The following is an 18,743-nucleotide window of genomic DNA, read 5'->3' as shown; positions in this document are numbered from 1 at the left end:
ACCGCTCTTAAACAGATCTTTCTATTTTCAGTGATAGGTATATATGCAATTTATATATATATTTTCATTATCCATTCATTTTCTACACCGTTTGTCAGTTTTGTATAAAAATAGTAATGTTGGTTTGTTGTGTATGTGGTTATTTAAATAGTGATGTCGCTATAACTCCATGCAAGACCAGCTACACCGGTTCCAACTGAAGCGCCAGAGTTCTCAGACTTGTCCTAACAAGCACCTGCATAGCGTCAAGTCAGGCTCGTCACCTTGCACCAGTCACTAAAATAAGTGCTGTAATATGAAAATTGTCTGCATGTTTATTACAAAATACTCCATCCATCAATTTTCAACCGCTTATCCTACAAATGTATAAAAGATCAAGACCTTGAAATTAAAATAACATGCAAATATCCAACCACCTTGGGGGAAAAGGAAGAAGCAACATATTCTTAACAGTTTGGCATATCTGTAAACACAGAATGTTCAAGGAAATAAAAGCAATCCCGGTGCAACAAAAGCATTTCAATGATGAGCCGATTAATGCAATTACAAAGTATTATAAACAACACACATTGATTTACAAACATTTCAAACCTATTTGTGTAACTAAAACAATGTAATACCATAGAAAAAGAACATGTAAACATTCACAAAGTTTAGAATAAAAACAGCAATCATTCCCCAAAGACAATTTTTACTTTGCTCTTTCAGAGTATTGGCTCACAATTCTCCAAATAAAAATGCACCTTTGTGTATATGTATATTTTAGATGGCTTCAAATATTATCAAAAAGATATGACTTACAAGCAGACACCTTTGGAATGAAGCGTGCTGGGAAGAAACACTGTACCATAAACTTTTTTTTTTTGTTAAATGCAACAAGGCTAAGAATGACAAGATTGGAAGATTGAAGGAATGTCAGGAAAGCTTGTAAACATTAGAATTTGGACTCATTCTTAATAAACAGACGTATTCACGCTTTAAGTGAGTCTGATGCCAAGAACCTGCTCCAGTTCTTGTCTTCGCTGCTGCACCTGAAAGTGAAGCAGGAGTCGGTTAGAAAGAGAGCAGCCGAGTCGCAACGTTGCGCCACGGTGACGTACTTTGGTGTACACGTATCTGCCAACTGCTTCGGGCATCCATGGCGCCTGGTAGAATTCAGTTCTCCTCTCTTCTTCTGGATTTCCCGCCACATCTGTCATTACCTGGAGGAAAATATCAAGTTAAACAACAAAGTGGACGTTATGATTAGAAGAAACAAAAAAAGGAAATGTTCACTTTAAGGTCTCTGCACTGAGATTTGAGCCAGTCCTGGATGAAGTCCTGAGGATTATTGCTGAAGCTCAACATGAAATCTCTCTCGGTCTTCAGCTGGTTGATGTACTCGATGGTCTCGTGTATCTGCCGATGCAAAGTAAATCGAGTCACGCATGTTTTCGGGTTTGTTTCCTGGATTGAGCTTCTAGATGGACCTTGGTCTCCAGCGCGGCGATTTCCTGCTGGTTGGTGGTGGACGACAAGAAGCTGCTCATTTGGCTCTTGAGCGGGTCGTCCACCTCCACGTCGATGTCGTAGCACGCCGTCTTTTTCTGGTCATTGGGGTCCACGCTGCCCAAAGACAAAGGCTGGATTAAAACAACAAAATCACAGAAATGCTCATTCACAATCTAATGGTGGATAAATGGTTTAGAATTGCCAATAAATTCCACCAGAGGGTGCCCTAACACAATTTTGCTCTTAGACATGGCTATGACTGACTTCAAAGTAGAGATGCCACAAAATGGCATTGCGCGCCACTTGAACCAGACATGGTTAAAAAAAAAAAAAAAAAGGAGGAAATTCCAATCCAAGCAAGCATACCTAATCATGTGATTGATCACAATGGGGTCAGGGTGCTGGAGTAGCCCAGCCAGTTTCATGGGAATCTCAGAAAACCTCATGCGAGTGCAGCCAAAAATCTGTTCAACATTACAAATTAAAAAAAAAAAAAAAAAAAAAGGACAGGCAATGTGAAGAAACAAGCTGTGAGAAAGGTACAAGTAGTGCTTTGGCATCCTGTTGTCGTCAGACCTTTCTGAAATAATGGTTGCAGTTGATGTACTCCTTCTCGTGACTGTCTTGCAGTTTGTTGTTCTTGATGTAGAGCCAAAGTGCCTGCATGATGCTGGCCCGCGTTTGCGTGTGCACGCCCAGCAGCCGAGCCAGCCGCAGATCCAGTTTGTACTGAGGAGGCTGTGCCAAAAAATAAAAAACAGTTGAGCATTCTTTTTTTTTTTGAAATGATAATGGGGGCGTGAAAGAGCACGCTCACACACACACACACACACCTGGTGGTCGAGCATGAGCAGGAGCGTACATTTGACGTTGACGTCACCGGGTCTTTTTACCTGGAAACCGTCGGTCTCCTGAGTGGTAGGCATTCGGTGCCACTGACACATTGAAGGACAATAAATGCGGTTAAATCACATTCCGGAGTCAATTTGTGGAGTACAAAGGCCTGATTTGGGCTTTGGGGTCAAGTCAGGCTGGTGAAAAGCATTGCTGTTTTGCACATGTTGAAATTCAAAGTGGAATGCTTGCGAACTTATGTCATACCTCCACCAAGTGGTTGTCGGGTCCGTAGAGCTCCTTATCGAGCTCGATCACCAGGCTCTTGAAGAAAGATGAGAACTTCCTCTTCTGCTTGCCAGGCTGGGAACACAGCGTGAGTGGAAGACATACATGAGCAACAAAGAGTGCCAAAGAAAGAAAACGCTAAGCGAACCAAGATGAAATATTTCAATTGGCCTTTCAATTTAGTTGGATCGAGGTAAACTACCAAAAATGCTTTTTTGTTCAGGCCTTCAAAAATACCATTGAAGTTTCCCTCTTCTAATGACGCCATCATGTTCTTACTTTTGTGGATTGCAGTTTTTGCGGCGTTTTGCAGCTGCATTGCTTTGCGCTGACCAAATTGAAGCATAAAAAGTGGAGACAAACAGAAAAAGCTGCGAGCACGCAAGTTCCCTCCCCGCCCCGGCCGGCCCTGTGGAAGCATGTTTGCACAACACGACCTCTTTCACTTCTTCTCCGACATCAGCATGCCTGAACATCCCCTTCATGTGGCCCCAGATGACACCGCCAGTGCTGCTGGAATTGATGGAGGGAGGAGAGGCATGTCAGCCCCGTGGTATGTAACGGCCTGTGGTTTCAATTCCCGCCTTCCAAACCAGCGCGGGGGCCCGCGTGTGTCGGGGTGGAGCGCAGTAAAGGCACATCTGGACGCGTCGTCCCAGCCAACCCAGCGCCACCAGAAGAGACGCAACAATACAGCCCGAAATACAAATGCCCGGAAGGAGATTCCAGTGGAATTGGCTTACTTCTTCGAGAAGTTTCCCCTCCACTCGCAGTTCCCAGGAGGACACCTTCTCTGCCTCCTCGCCCTCGGGCTTGCACGGGGTGTACGTGTTGGAAATGTAGATCCTGAGCTTGCGTTTTTGCTGCGTCGTCAAAAAGGAAACAAACAAGCAGAGCTTTTACACAAGCTGGCGTCTGTTAAATTTAGAGTGAAGGTTGAAAAATGACAAGCAGATTTTTTTTTTTTTTTTTTTTTAAATAAAGAACCATGAGTTACTTTCCGAGACAATTTGATTTATTCATCTCAATTTTGCTGGGAAATGCGCTCATTATCAAGATCAGTTACATTTTTTGCACAATACATGGGGTCAGAGAGTGTTCAGGGCTGTTTGTCATTAAGTTTTTGGAAAAATACTCTCATCAAAATGAAGCAAGTTTTTGTCTAGCAGTGTTCACAAAGAAATGCTAATGGTGGTGTACCGCAGGGAAGCGCCTTAGGACCATAGCTTTTCTATACGTTTCAATTGGTACTTGCCTATATGTGTGTGACATACCGTAATGGGCTTCTTTATAGCCTCCTGTATTTCCATGCGCTTACGCGCAATGGTCTGATCCAGTTTCCTCTCAAAAGCCAAGAGGTCCATATAGGCCTGAGACTCTGGCACCAGGTCACGGATCTACAGAGGTAACATGAGGATATGGTTATATAGACTAACCACGGGCAATTCCCAAACGTAATGTTAAATCTCGTACTCTCTGTGGGAGAACCTTGTCGGCCATCTTGCGTCTTTTTGCCCTAAAAAAATCCAAAGAAACATGATTGGTAAATGATGGATTTTTCCACTGACTTATTGTTCATTGTTCAAAGAAAGCATCACACATAAATGGTTTAGCAATTATTTGTACTTCATCACAGTTCCACATTATCATGAATCCTTTTAAGCATTCTCGGAAGAGTCCAAAGTGTCGCTTCGGGGGCTAATTCTTCTTCTCCGGGGAGACTTGGTCAGGCCGTGAAAGAGCTTCATTGTGGATGAGACTGCAAACGGAGCCACACCTCAAGACTTGCCGTGGTTGAGTGTGGCATCACACACTCAACCACGGCTTTGAAGTCAAAAATAACCATCCCTCTCCAGTCACGGGATGCTGCGATGACTGTGAGCCTCGTGTGTTTGCTTGAAGATGTATTTACTGTTTGGTGCTTGACTAAAAAAAAATACAGTGGAGTAAAACACTAGAAATTAGGCATGTTGTTCTGTCAAATAAGCTACAGGGGGTTTATTAAGGCGCTTACAAAGAAAGTTGATCAGTCAGCTTGGCCATGACAGACTGTGGCATTTCAACAGACTTTTGAAGAACTTCTTCTTTCATCACACACTCTCACTTCTTCACTCCTTACCCTCGCCGGTGGCCTCCCAGCGCCTCTTGCTGTTGCTGAAGGTGGTGATGAAATAAGCGCTTCCGCGTGGCGTCCATGCCTGCTGGAGGCCCCATGTTAGGCCGCATGGGCATGCTGCTGCTGCTGCCATATGAGGGACCGGGAAGCTGAACTCCCATTGGGCCCCCGATTCTGCCGAGGGGCATCCCCGGACGCTGGCAGGGGAAGAAGAAATATTGACTCACTTAAAGAATAGATTCGAAATACATTCACGATCTTTATACTTGTACGTATGCCAGTGGTTGGCCCTTAATAGTTTGATTATTCTGCTCTGCGTGATTGAGGTGAAAACACTTCAAGGCACATTTTGTCATATTGACCCACATGTTGGGTTGACCCCATATGGCCTCAACTGACGAGGCTCACTTACAGATGGTGCTAGTGATAAACTTTTGATTTCTTGAGTCTTTTGAAAACATTCAAAAGTTCCTTCATCACGGCTTGTGCGTTAAAACCCGAATTTGAAGCGACTTTCAAATGCGGAAGCGCGGCTGCACAATGACGGCGCTGTTGCTTTATCGTTTAAAAACAAATCTTTTTAAGAGTAAACTCTCATTGTGGACAGAAAACCTTTTGGTTAACCTCTTGAGCGTGGACTTTAATCAAGTAGAACCATGCAAAAAGAAGCAAAAACCAACCTGGGTGTACTGCGCTGCACCGCTTAAGGAGCGGGGGTATGCCGCTGCAGCTGGCGGCATCCCGGGCATCCTCAAGCCGGCTGAGAGTCCAACATTCATCGGGTTCAGACCGGGGCTCATGGTCGGACCCGTGAAGCTTCCCCTCGTCGACATTTGGTGATTTCCAGTGACGGGGAAAATGAGAGAAAAGGTCGCTCCAACCTTGAGCGGTTGTGTCTATTCTAAGTTTAAAAGTGACTAATTCACGTTACCTTGACGTGGTCTGACAGCGCGTAATGTAAACAACAACAAAACAAATCCAAATAAAACGTTGTTCGACTCCTGTCGTGTTAAGTTCCGGGTTTTTGTTTATAACTAGTTGCTCTGGTTCGAATACTGAACTGATGTGAATCCTTTTCAACCAGCTTACATTGGCGTTGTGTTTTTTTAGGCAATATCTCGTATGTCGAATGCTGCGTTGACAAACATCGGTCATTTGGCAATAACAATGAGTTTCGCGCTATTTTTCACAGCAAAGCATTGTTTATATTGGCTTTTGCAATGAAATTAAGACCACTAATTTCCCCCAAAAATTATAATTAGTATTCATTACTTACCCCCTGAAACTTTTAACAGAAACTTGTCAGAAATATTTTACGATGTACGCATTTTAGTTGCCGGCACCTGAAAGCACCAAACACCGCAGGAGCGCATTACCAAAAAAAAAAAAAAAACCCGCAAAAAATAAACTTCGCATTTCCCTACCACCTGATCAATACAGTGACTATTATCAAAATGAACAACAAATATTTCTTGAAGACTTATTTGAACTATTCCCACTGTCTGAATAACCCTTACTGATTCGTCAGCGCCCCCTGGTGTTGTTGCATCTAATCAGCAATTAAGTCAGTTGTATTGACGCCCAAAAGACATCTAACAAATTTATTAGGATAAAACAGATGAAAGAAACCGAGCCGTTATAGCAGCAATTCAACTATCTGAATATTTACACTATCACATCACACTGAGGATTTGTGCAACCCTTTTACACTGTAAACACAAGATAGACATGTTTGCACCCTAAATAACAAGTCCATCCCTCCTCCCAAAAATAAGAAAGACAAAAAAAAAAAAGACACCTGCTTTTGCAGCAATTGCTTGTACAATTAAATGTTCACTCGTTGGCGAGCAAATTGTTTCTTCTTCAAACTCATCCATGCACACGAAGAGGTGTGACAACAGAAGACAAACCATTTTTAGTGATTGTCTGAAACGTAATGTGACCCTTAGTCATTTTCTTCTGGGAGAAAATACAAAACTGAAGTACGTACGCGCTCTGTGCGTAACTCACTTTTTTTTTTTCTTTTCCTACAACACATTGAATGGTATATGCATGAAAATCATACCTCAAATAGTTCATGATTACGGTGAGAGACTGTCCAGCAGAGGACAAAAATAGCCAGTGTCTGTACGATGATTTGAAAAATAAAAAAAGTGTCAAGTATTAAGTGGGAGGTCTGAGCAGTCATTACCGTACGAGCCAGCCAAAAAAAAAAAAAAAAAAAGAAATACTTTCACCACATTCAAGCACACGTCGTTATTGAGGGAAGGCCTCGTCTTTCATCAACATACGTGGGCTTTCCTGGTTGTCCAGGCGACGTCGAGGACCCATCATGCCTGTGGGCAAAGGGTCACAAGAAACAATTTTTACTTTTCAGTTCAGTTGAGTTGGAAAGAAACATTTTCGTTATTTGTATTGGACCTTACAAAAAACATGGCCTTTTGAAGAGGGGTGTGTAGACTTTTTTCTGCATGGATAATTCTACTTAATGTGGTAGAATGTTAAAGGGCTGATTTCAACTTACTGCTCTTATGCTTGAAGGATTTGGATCGTCTTGGTGAATTTGGATTCTGAATTGAACAAGTGACACAAAAGTCATTGTTTTGAATTGGTGAATTTACACTGCATGGCCTCAAAACTAAAAGACTCTAATAGAAACAAGAATGATTCAAGTACCTTCTCAGCTTTTCTTTTCTTGGCTGTAAATGTGAGCAAATAAAGAAGAGTCACAATGATTACAATTGAGAAAGGCAATCATTGAGGAAAATCAGCACCTTTCTTTTCCGCCCCGTAAGACCAGTCGTTATCGTTGACGTCGTCGTTGTCTTCTTGGTCGCTCTCGGACTTGTTGTTGGTGTTGTTACCTGTGACTATTCTGTGGAAGAAAAGCCCATCATAAAGTCAGAGTTGAATCGGATTTGTTTTTTTTGTTTTTTTAAAACATGTTTTTATTCCCATCGCCTTACCTGCGGTTGGCTATGCGGCTGCTGTTGCGTCCCATGCCGAGGCACTTCTCCAGGTGCGGCGCAAATCGTGACGCGGCGATGCTTCGGTTGCAATTGGGACAAACGCACTCTTTGTTTTTCCACTGGTTGTACACCTGGCCGAACACGTCCAAGCCCGGCTGGTCCACGATTTCTTTAGCCACAAAAGGAAGAGCGGTCAGTCAGTAAGGATTGTGAATTTAGAGGGCACATTGAGCAAACCACAAAAGTTTGGAGTAGACCACGTCATCTTTTTGTATATTCTGAACCACCAAGGATCCATCCTCACCAAAGTCCCGCATGCTTTCTTGGTCCGTGTCTTCCAGGAAGAAATAGCCCTGCTTGACAGCCCGGTGCACCTCGAAGCAAAGGCCCAGGCAGGCGTCCTCCACCAGGTCAGACAGGATGTCCTGCGCTAGGCCCTGTAGGCGGCAGGAAACAAGGCCTGGCTGTCAAACTCAATCACTCACTCACTCACTCTCATGCACGCAACTTGACAACACCTCCAGCTTGCTGTTGTCCAGGCTGGACATTGAAAGCTCCTCCATTTTCATTTGCCAGAAGATCCAAATGAGCCGTGGCTGCTGTGGTCATGCTGCAGCTCCGCAAGCCTCGGGAGGAGATTGGTGGAGGAGGCTGGCTGATGTTGACACTACAGCAACTCGATCACAAGAAGCAAACGTGCTGCAGGTGGCTCATAAATTCATATCGGATCACTTGCAAAGGATTTCTTCTCGTTTTCACTTTATATGCTGAGGATGAAGACAAAGAAAAAAGCACGTTACATTGGCGAAGACTCCAATTACCTCCACCCCCCCTTGGAAGAAAAAAAAAAAATCAGGCGGAACAAAACAAAGAAAAGCAGGAACGGATCGGATCGGAACTGCCAGCTTACGACAAGACGGCTTACAAGCGCATCGAGCAGAACACAACGCGATGAGCTTGAAACGTTCCATTCAACGAGTTAATATGAGCGACTCCAAAGTGTTGGTCGTTGGCTTCCTTGAATGGCTTTCGCCGTCGAGATTTGCGCTGGCCCCGAAAGCTCACGTCAACACCGCCGCTGCATTGCGGCTGTTGCTCTCGCAACATCTCGTAAAAACACGCGTACACTCGTTTGCAAGCATCTCGGCGCGGATTCAAACGCGTCGCGTCTGCAGTCAGCGCAACCGCGCAAAAAAATGTCTTGATTGGGTTTATTTACCTAGTCCGGCAGGCATCCATCTTTAGATCACGCATCAGACAGAAGCAATCGATTGCAGCGCGACGCCTTCACTTTCTACCTTCGGTCGCTTTTTGATTGGAGGAAAAAGTATATATACGTTTCAGTTTATTCAATTGAGTAAAAAATAAAATACAAACGAGTCCTTGTTATCAACTTAATAATTAATATTCCAATATAGGTCAAATGTGGGAGTTTATTATGAATATATATTTAGTGGCCCTTAACCCTTCCAATATCAAGAGGTTTTGAATGATCTGAACAGTTTGAATTTGGAATGGGAATAATTTGTTGAAGGTGTCATTTCAACTAACTTTTTTTTGGGGTGGGGGGGGGGGGGGGGTGGAAGAAGTGGAATTCTAAGATAATTCCACGTTTGGAATACTAACAGACAGCCTAAAAAAACCAAAACATTTCATGGTATTAAAATGATTGATTCAACACAATGTAAATGCATCCAAGTCCAGATAAACAAAAATAAAGACATAAAGAGGCAATTCATATTTTGAAAACATTTATTCATTCATCATTAACATTTCACATCAAAGGAGAGCTCTGTCCATCTAAAACACATTGAAGCAAATGTCACCGACGTCCTCGTCGTCAAACTCCTGTGGATTAACATTGCTCGTTTTAGTGTGACAATAACACCAAAATATCAACTCCTGTTTCATCATCCTGACCTCACTGTAATCCAAATACTGTTCCTCTTCATCGCTGCTGCTATCCTCAATGTCTTCATCTTCAGAATCCTGAAAGACAAGCGACACAAAAACATGAGGAAAAATACGACGCTGTAAACAACAGAGCATTCTTCATACTCACTGAGGGTCTTGTATCCGCGTTGTTTCTGTCAGGGCGTTGACGACTCTGTCATTTAAATGTTTGGTGTGAATTTCACATTAGGGCCAAGCGATTTTGAAATGAATCCGATTTTTTTCCCCCTTGTCAATATTGCAATTTAAAGTGATGTTTTCCCGCCAAGCTCAGCTTCACAATCTTGAAAAAGACTCACCGAAGGATAGTGCGTCGTCATCTGCGCGTAATTTCTCTTCATCTACGCGAGGTAAATACAATCATACTTCAAATCGATGAGCAGTGTCCACATATGAAAAGCTTGTGCACGTACCACTGCGCAGCGCGTGCTGAAGCTGCTCTTCTCGTTTTCCGTCAACTCACGCCAGCGTTTGGCCCACTCAACCATGTAGGACCTCTTGGGAATGTTCTCCATGGACGCCAGCTGCTCCTTGCAGAATAATTGATAACCGCTTCTACAGACACACAACACACGGTTAAAGCTGACAAGAATTTGAAGCAAATAAAAAAAATAAAAATAAAAAAAAATGGTGTGTCTTACTTGGGGGGCTTTGGAGGCTGGGGGTCCCCTGTGGATTCCTCCAAACTTGTTTCACTTTGTTCCTAGAAAGAAATGCATCAATTCGAATTTTGCAATTGCACTAGGTCAAACAAATAAGCCTATAAATGGACAGATGTGAAGTTCTCCTACTTTTGATTGCTCCTCATCCCTGCAACAAGAATGAGCCACATGTATTTTTTTTTAAAAACAATATTCAGATGACTTTATCACAAAATGATTTGTGTACCTTAACTTCCTCTTGTATTGTGCAAGCACATGCTGGTACTTTGCCACATATGGGGCCTGTAATTGATGAAATGAGTCGTGATCCATTCACAACAACAACAAAAATGGGGCTTACTTGTTCTTCTTTTGTCAGGGCTTTGTACTTGTCTGTGCTTAATTTGAAGATCATTTTGCGGGTCATCCTTGGGTGCTGCTCATGATATTTGTACATGTTCTCGTGGTAAAAAAAGATGCTTGGATGACCAGGTTTCTTTAGGGGCTTTGAATCAACCTAAAAGACAGATGGCTTACAATTACTGTGTGTATTTTGTGGGCATTTTCAGTTTTACAACGTGAATGCTCTGTTGTTAAATGCACCAAACAAGGATTTCATTCATTTACCAGTTTGGGTGTATTTGAAAGTTCGTCTGCAGCTTCATCAAGAAGCTCTACGAGTGTTCGAAACTTGCGCATCTGTAAATAGAATGAGCATGTTAGTACAAAACAGAATCTGTACAATAAAAAAAAAAAAAAACGATTCTTATTCTTCAGGAAACTCGGCTCACATTGCGCGCTACAACTTTCCACTTATCTCTGCAATCTTCAGGTGAAAAGGGAGGGAATGCCACTATTCCCCAGTCCAGCGACTTGAGCCCTTGCGAAAACGTTTTCATTCGGTCAGAGACTAAGATGTTGTTTTTCATGGCACTCAGAAGCTTCGACAGATTTTCGCTTGTCCACACTTTGTTGCCTAAAGTAGCAGAAATACATTTCAAACAATCGGTTGGCGTTGCTGAAGTATGCAGTACCTACCTGTGTCCATTTTGGAACAAGCATGAGTACCACTATAGGAATATAATGACAACGTGTAAGTGACGGGCAAGCATGGCCTTTGGAGAACCAATCACGAACGAGTATGTCTTCTTCGTGTCATCAGGATGACGGGGACGAGTGGACATTGCGCTCTCTAGCGTCCGATGTGAGTAAAACTGACTCCTGTTTAAGTAATACTAATAATAAACAGAAAAAAACACATTTTAAAAGCATTATTTTGTGTTCGAAGGAAGACTATAATCCACGATCGAATGTTTCCGCAATGATCATTTTATTTACTTTCAGTAAAATATTCAGTCTTTTCTTGAGTAGGAAAAAGGCACCAATAGCCTGGCGGCCAATTTTTTTTTAATTCGAAAAAATTGATTTGTCACATTTCAATAATAGTTCGTAAGAACTATTCAGTAGCCACTTTTAATGGAATACAATTGCTAGCAAACTTGAATTTGAGTGGTGTTTTCTTGTTTGTGGCCATTCTCTATGTCTACAATGGCATCTGAGTTTCCCAGTACACATCTTGTCCCGGCTCCTCCTCAAAGGTCACTTTGGCGTCATCAGCATCCAACTAAATAACGATAAAAAATGTAAACTAAGAGTTTAACATTCACATACATAAATTGTGTTGGATTCAACTGAAAAGCCACTTACACATTTCATCTCCAGCTCCGTGAAGAGACGCCCAGTCATGAGCATGCGTAAGGGAATGGTGAGGATGAGGATGAATGGGAGTGCGAGGGATGCCGGGCTGGATTTAATAATCCACAGAAGAGCGAGGCACACGATCTGGATGACTGTGAACAAGTGCATTCTTTTGGTGTTCACCTGCCAACAAAGTGTAACGTTAGAACCCGAGCCCAAATCCCGGATGCAGTAGCCGTGGCAACCGGCGATTCTTACTTTGGTTGCATATGGCTCGTTGGGATGATATTTTTTGGGGATGAGCAGAAGCAGCATACGATCCCACAGCTGGATGCCGTTGAGTGACGTGACACCCATGTAGAGGAAGATCCCAAACAAGGCTGCCATGGGAATCAATTTCAGGATGGGCTCCATTAGAATGGACAGACCTAAAAACAAAGAAAACTTTTCAGTGTCAGGTTACTTTGATTTCGAACTGGGGAGTTACTTGTGACTTTCTGCCACCTTCACTTACCAACCAGCAGGGCTACAACAATGCCGCTGACCCTCTGTTCCAGCACTTTCTCGATCACAGGTTTGGTTCCTTTGCTCATGACGGTGAGGGCGTTGGCGTGAGTGACAGAGCGCACCGTGGCGGCGCTGAGCCACGGCACGCCAAATATGGCGCTGATCCCGCCCATGCCCACCAAAATCAGAAGGTCAAAGTGGAAGCCGGAGCCTTTGGCCATCATCCTCTCGGGTTTGCTCACGATCAAGCTGGGGCATTTCATTTGAGGACCGATTGGACATGAGAAGCTTTTGCTTTTGAAACGCGATAAGACCTACGTCGTGATTTGAGACTCCAAGAAGATGAGGATGAAGACGAGCAAAGCCGGAACGCAGCATGCAAACATCATCCATACGGGGAAAGTTGAGTGCTCGCCAAATGGGTTAATGAGCCAGCCCCTTTTGGCGGGATTGGACACCATCAGACCTTTAGGGACCACCAGTTTCTACAGATAGATTTGCTTTTTAAAAACAATGTCATGGAAATATGCAAGGCGTTCATTCACTCCACGCCAACCTGAGTGTAGGTGTCTCCAATGGAGTAGTCCACCACAATCATGAGGAAAATGGCAATGGGCACACCAAAGTCACCCAACAAACGTCTGACCTGGAAGAGCAACACCATGACGATGACTTGAATGATAGATACATAGAAAGAGCTCCTCACCTTTCCCGGCAGAAATGTCCCATTCTTGAACTGGCGCAGGAAATATGCAATGAAGAAACAGCCAAGCATGAGGCACATGGAGAGCAGGGCCGTGTTAGGGTAAGCTGGCATTAAAGTTCGGGCGATAACGGTCATGTTGCCGGTGGCGTTGTCCAACATGACCGTCCGTTCCACTTTTGGGTGCCAGGGGTTTTCTAAAGATGCGTTCAGATGATCGTAATTCAGAATCAGCGGATGAGCCTTGAAGATCTGGAAAGGTGGGAGAGTTTTGTACTGGGAATCATTTCTGCTGAAGGAAGACGAGCGACGGATGAACGATTACCCTGGCGAGCTTGGCGAAGGTTTCGTAGATGAAGATGATGGAGATGAGGATGGAGAAGATCTCCTGGGTGAAGCGGGAGATGAAGCGCACCAGGAAGCTTCCCTCGCACGCTACGATGACCACCACGATGATCACTAGCCACACGCCCACCCACACTCGCCCGACGATGTACTCGATCTCCTGGGACTTGCAGAACTGGATCAACGAGACACGACTGTTTGTTTTGCTCATTTCTTGCTACGTGTCCTAACGTTACGACAAATAATCTGCTCGACCCGTCTTTTGGATTCTTTTTCTGACTCACAGCAAAGAAGGCTTCTTCAAACACTAACAAAGGACCAGAGAAGCCGATGACAAGAACAGGCTGGGCAGCAACGAAACAGAAGATAATCCCCTGGATGCTTGTGGAGATGAGAAGCTCCGAGACGCCCATCATATCCTCCACCTTGTCGGCTAAACGAAGACGTACCATAGCTAACCAACACGATCTCATTTATTCATACCGGTCGGTACTGCATACAGACCTAGGAGGCCCCCAAAAGTGATGGCGGGAGAGAGAGCTGCAAAGTAGATGAAGATAATGGCAGCAAGGACCTGAGCGTTGAGAGCATCGGTAATGTCGCTCTTGTAATACTGGTATCGTCTTCGAATGTCTCGTATCATCCCGCCGAAGGGTCGACCCGTGCGGGACAGGGGGTCTTCGGGCGGTGGTGCGGAAGAGAATGTAACTGCAGGGTTGAAGAAACCCAAAACTTGATTAGGTTCTGAAATTTCACCTCATTTTCTCCACGAGCGTTGGGAAACACCGAGGCGGCCTTACTCTGACTCGGCTTGCTTTCCAACACGGGCTCCGACGAGTGGACTCTATCCTTCAGTAATTTCTTCTGGAAGTTGACGATGGAAGTGAGCATGGCTTCGTTTTGGATCTCGGTGGGCGGGATGACGATGCTGCAGTCCATGAAGTCGCCCACGGCTTCGGTCAAGTTTCGCAGGCTTTTCGCCCGGGACGCCGTCTGGTTGAACAACTGGCGGACACAAACGAAGGCAATGACGGCGGACTTCCACTTCGGAATGTCGGCAGACTCACTTTATCGGCCATGAGCGCCGCCATGGCTCGCCCGGTTTCATGATAATCCAATTCGGCATTGGCGGGCCCAATCAGGACCAAGACGAAGCGTATCGGCTCTGGAGCCTCCAGGGCCGAGTCCAGCGTCGCCGCCTCTTTCAGACGCACAAAGACGACCGCCGGCTTTTCCAGGAAGTCCAAAACTCCTGCGGCAAACGTCGGCGGTTTTATGGATGCGCGAGCAGGCGCAAAAATATTTCGGTGCCTCAAGATGGATGCAACTTTGATGATGTGACAGTCAACTTTCCCACCTACTAACACCATTGAAGCCTCGACGTGGTCGGATTCTTCCTTCTGCACAAAACGGATGAATTAGAGTTACTCGATATTTCACGAGATTGTCTTTTATTTTGCTCAAGTCGTACCCTTTCCTTGACGGAGAACCTGCGGAGGTCCGCTCCGTCCGTCAGGGCTTGACTCTCTGGATCGGCTTGTTGGCTGGAGGGATGAAATGCAAAATGGATTGAGATTACAAGTGGAGCCATTTCTCCCCCCGCTGCTTGTTTTGGAATCTACCAGCGGTTCTGGAGCAGGCATTTCATGATCCCCTCATGGTCTCCCGGTCTGATCTGCTTCTGCTTAAGCATCTCAGCGACAATCTTCTCGGCGATGCCATCCAAGGTTTTCTCCATACAGTCAAAAAGCACCACACCTGGATGCAGAAAATAATGGGCACATTTTTATTGTGTCCCAATGTCACATTTGGAGAGTTCTTTCTGGATTAATAGATGACCAGTGTTCATGGAACGTCGCAGCTGGACCAGACTCTTGAAGGTGAGGTACGAGACGGGCGAGGACGCCCACACGCCGGACTGGGGGTCGAAGCTCTCCTCGTTGGCCGCCCATCGCCCCGTCTCCTGCCAGTAGGTCTGGTCCTTGTGGTCCATTATCGACGTTCCAAGCGACAACTGTGGCGAGCATGGGAAATGCAAGAACATGGAGATGATTTGCGTCCATTTTTTCAGTCAAGCCTTTGTCTGGGTTGACATCTTGGAGTATGTCTAAAAGTTAAACATAGTGGTAGTAAGGCTTTGGGCCAGTGACAGCTCATCCAGGGCATGTTTGGAATGTCAATACGCGCAGCATGCTGGAAGTGTGCGTGGCCCTCATTTGACAGTGTGTGACAGCTATGGCACGTGTGGAAGTGTTGCGGAAATCAAAATATGACATTTGAATACGAATTTATCATTGTGTATTCACTACCTATATTCATAAACGCATTTCGATATAAATGTGCCATTGCTGCATCAAAATAACGTTTATTATTCTAAACGGACAACAATGACTTTGATTCAGATTGTTTTTTTCTTGAAGTGAGAAAGTTAATGAGGTGTTGTGCGGTGGCGACGCGTTCCGTAGACGCTGAAGTTGAATGTGAAAACAGAATGATTTATTTCCAAAACACGGATGAACAAAGGGGTGGGAGATTAATATTGGATTGACATTTGGCGGAGGTATGAGTGGCGCCTGTGCGTGTGTGTGTTGACTGCCTTGAAGTGAGTGACATTGCGTTTTATCACGTTTTATCAAGCTGCACATTCGGGTCATGATGTTGCACTGAGAGGCGCTTTACAACGTATTTGGCTCTTTGACTTTTTACACCAAGTACCACCTCAAAAATACTTCCTATGATTACCACCAACTTTAAAATGCAGTTGGTTGGCTGACATTTTTTTCCCCACAATCTACTGTATAACACTGATAAGAATATGTCAGAATGATCACATGTGTTATATTGTATCCTTCAGATTTGCTGCAAAGCAAGTTCCGAATGAACATATTTGTTCTCAAGAAAGAAATTTGTCTCATTTTTGACATCTTACTCAAAATAAAGCTTTTCAAAAATCTTTTTAATTCATAATGTCATGGTGTCAGACCAGAACAGGCAATCCAACTCTATATCACTGAAAGTTACTATGACATGGATTTAATATTAATATTATTACTACTGTGATGTCATACCTGTCCATATATACTGTATTTTAGGGTACATTGTGCATTATTGCAGTTCACATCATCATTCAGCAGGTGTTTAAAATCGACAAACTACCACAAATTTACAAAATGACTTTCCTCTTAAAACTGTGGCGTCATGGTAATGGGAACTTTCGGAGCGACGGTGGCACCTACCTCGTGCTGTCATCCACCAAGCGGACAGAAGCGGTGACAGGTGACTGACCTGGGAAACAAGCGCAAAGTGTGACTTTTTAAAAGGCTATATGTACGGATGCATGCTGCAAGATGATGGGTGGTACACACACACACGCGTGCACGCGTGCGTGCGTGCATGCATACGCACTCCCATTCACAGTCTGACATCCAGCACCCATAATATTGATAGTATATACAGCTGTCACACTATATCATTATGCAACCAGCATCTTATCCCATTTAATGTCCCTGTTTAGAGGTCAACAAAGGCTTGGATTACACTTTTGGGTTGAGGCGCTCACCTTCAAAAGGCGAAACATGGTCGCTCTCCGTGCTGTCCATTGGCCAGGAAGTTCAGCGTCTGACGGAGAAGAAGTTTTGAGGGACTCCGCAGCGGAGTTTATGGCCGGCATCACCTGAAACCATCGGAGGGTTATGGTTAGAAGTTGAGGACAGATCACGATGCCACCTACTGGAGTGGATGTGCAATTGTGATTGACTCTACGGTGGCAAAAAAATATATATCTACTGAATACTTGACCTCAAATAAATGACCAGATTGGTCAGCAAGAGTCGGCCTTAAGGTCAGCGGGGCTGACCTAAAAACCTGAAATGTAAAAATATATGCAAGTATCAAACAATTTTTTTTAAAAAGCCAAACAAACTACCCATTTATATCTAATAAAATCAATGCTGCACAGCAAAATCTAATGAATAGTGATAGTCTCGTGTGATACAGTACTAGTTTGGAGTAGCTGTGGATCTCTACCAACAGGGGGCGGCATTGTATCACAGCAATTGCAGGGTTGATTCATCCTGCAAAGAAAAAAGTTGACACTATATTACATAGATTGATGAATAAAATCAATAGAGGTGACAGAATTATCTTCAAGTGCTATAACACTGTGAGTATCTTCCAGATTGATACATAATGACTGCATTGAGAGCCCAAAATGCCCGAGGCGGATTCTTTTTTTTTTTCCAACTGTGTCTCCTCATATCTGATCAATACAAAAGAGCCACTCACTGAAAAAAAGTGCCCTAGAAGTCCCGCTAAAGATTCCGTTTGCCATACGGCTGCATGAGAGACAATAGATGTCAAAATATGACTCCTTGATGAACAAGTTCGGAGTTCAAACATGACTGTCCTCTGTACACATTGACAGCATTTGAATGTCACGTAAAAAAAATAGCTTCCACATGGTGCGATTTACACCAATCGACCATATAAAGACTGCAAACGAGCGGGAAGCTGAGGTTACTGTGGCCGTATAAATAATGGATGAATGCAAAGAGGAACAGATGCACACAGAGAGAAAATCCATGTCACCGTCGGCACATCAGCAAAAATGCACGACAGCCATCATTAATTTAGATCCTTTCCTTGGCAATAAAACCAGCACCATCTTTAAGGGGACAGCGTGGGTAGTCATGATCTGAACCCAGGGAGAGCTTTTTGTTGTTGTTTTGTTTTGTTTTATATGGAGCCAATATTTTGCCTCAGGTGTCACATTAGTCAAAAGAATGCCGTGTCCTCCCATGCATAAAGGCGGCAGTGTTTTGTCCCAGGAGTCACAGATTAATGAAAAAGGAAAGACAAAAATGAAAGAAAGAAGTCTGTGTTTCATTTAGGGGAAGACCAAACAAGACTTGAAAAGTTCATGAAGTTGAAGACTTTAATGCTTGGCTGTAAAATGATGCGTTAAACAAAAAAATAGGGGTCAGCGCTGGTTCAATGCAACAAAATGGGGGAAAAAATGATGACAAATTCAATGGCGGCTAAAAATGGCCAATACTGAAAAAGTTGCTCTCTTTATGATCGGAAAACTATTTAACAATCAAAACCAGTATGTGTGTATGTGTATGTGTGTGTGTGTGTGTGTGTGTGTGTGGGTGGGGGGGGTAAGGGTGGGGGGGGGGGGGTAGTGGGCGTGGTGAAGT

The 18,743-nt window shown here is 44.0% G+C and overlaps 4 protein-coding genes across 5 annotated transcripts; all 4 read right to left on the bottom strand.

The window, feature by feature from the left end:
• Positions 1–294: 294 nt before the first annotated feature.
• Positions 295–6,091, bottom strand: smarcd2 (SWI/SNF related BAF chromatin remodeling complex subunit D2). The gene is made up of 13 exons (XM_085904684.1): positions 5,410–6,091; positions 4,733–4,926; positions 4,087–4,129; positions 3,888–4,010; positions 3,357–3,476; positions 2,593–2,688; positions 2,325–2,426; positions 2,068–2,229; positions 1,858–1,955; positions 1,470–1,605; positions 1,276–1,398; positions 1,101–1,202; positions 295–1,031 (listed from the first exon to the last, which is right to left on the bottom strand). Exons 1-13 carry the CDS (start codon positions 5,560–5,562, stop codon positions 978–980), a joined length of 1,506 nt encoding a protein of 501 aa, XP_085760810.1. The 5' UTR covers positions 5,563–6,091; the 3' UTR covers positions 295–977.
• Positions 6,092–6,326: 235 nt separating this feature from the next.
• Positions 6,327–8,962, bottom strand: atxn7l3b (ataxin 7 like 3b). Its single transcript, XM_085904050.1, has 8 exons — positions 8,918–8,962; positions 8,217–8,465; positions 8,003–8,135; positions 7,696–7,867; positions 7,504–7,604; positions 7,406–7,428; positions 7,254–7,299; positions 6,327–7,065 (listed from the first exon to the last, which is right to left on the bottom strand). Exons 2-8 carry the CDS (start codon positions 8,265–8,267, stop codon positions 6,986–6,988), a joined length of 606 nt encoding a protein of 201 aa, XP_085760176.1. The 5' UTR covers positions 8,268–8,465; positions 8,918–8,962; the 3' UTR covers positions 6,327–6,985.
• Positions 8,963–9,432: 470 nt separating this feature from the next.
• Positions 9,433–11,450, bottom strand: LOC147039216 (putative upstream-binding factor 1-like protein 6). The gene is made up of 12 exons (XM_085904039.1): positions 11,331–11,450; positions 11,084–11,268; positions 10,920–10,991; positions 10,654–10,809; positions 10,540–10,595; positions 10,443–10,461; positions 10,293–10,354; positions 10,065–10,206; positions 9,951–9,992; positions 9,761–9,805; positions 9,619–9,687; positions 9,433–9,546 (listed from the first exon to the last, which is right to left on the bottom strand). Exons 1-12 carry the CDS (start codon positions 11,338–11,340, stop codon positions 9,499–9,501), a joined length of 906 nt encoding a protein of 301 aa, XP_085760165.1. The 5' UTR covers positions 11,341–11,450; the 3' UTR covers positions 9,433–9,498.
• A 153-nt stretch (positions 11,451–11,603) lies between these two features.
• On the bottom strand, positions 11,604–17,336 carry slc4a1b (solute carrier family 4 member 1b (Diego blood group)). Of its 2 annotated transcripts, XM_085904037.1 has the most exons (18): positions 17,105–17,333; positions 16,782–16,830; positions 15,385–15,559; positions 15,168–15,303; positions 15,017–15,089; positions 14,903–14,945; positions 14,613–14,797; positions 14,346–14,550; positions 14,050–14,253; positions 13,830–13,978; positions 13,526–13,720; positions 13,204–13,452; positions 13,054–13,143; positions 12,816–12,982; positions 12,505–12,746; positions 12,249–12,418; positions 12,000–12,173; positions 11,604–11,916 (listed from the first exon to the last, which is right to left on the bottom strand). In XM_085904037.1, exons 3-18 carry the CDS (start codon positions 15,536–15,538, stop codon positions 11,836–11,838), a joined length of 2,517 nt encoding a protein of 838 aa, XP_085760163.1. In that variant the 5' UTR covers positions 15,539–15,559; positions 16,782–16,830; positions 17,105–17,333; the 3' UTR covers positions 11,604–11,835. The 2 variants fall into 2 exon arrangements, with proteins under 2 accessions (XP_085760163.1, XP_085760162.1); XM_085904036.1 differs by having other exon boundaries at positions 13,054–13,452; positions 17,105–17,336.
• Between the last annotated feature and the right edge of the window lie 1,407 nt (positions 17,337–18,743).

Source organism: Syngnathus leptorhynchus, chromosome 22 (assembly GCF_054491065.1).
Source record: "Syngnathus leptorhynchus isolate UIUO chromosome 22, UIUO_Slep, whole genome shotgun sequence".
In the NCBI taxonomy this organism is placed as follows: domain Eukaryota; kingdom Metazoa; phylum Chordata; class Actinopteri; order Syngnathiformes; family Syngnathidae; genus Syngnathus; species Syngnathus leptorhynchus.
The sequence above is the reverse complement of the archived record's forward strand: the minus strand, read 5'-3'. Positions and strand labels throughout refer to the sequence as shown.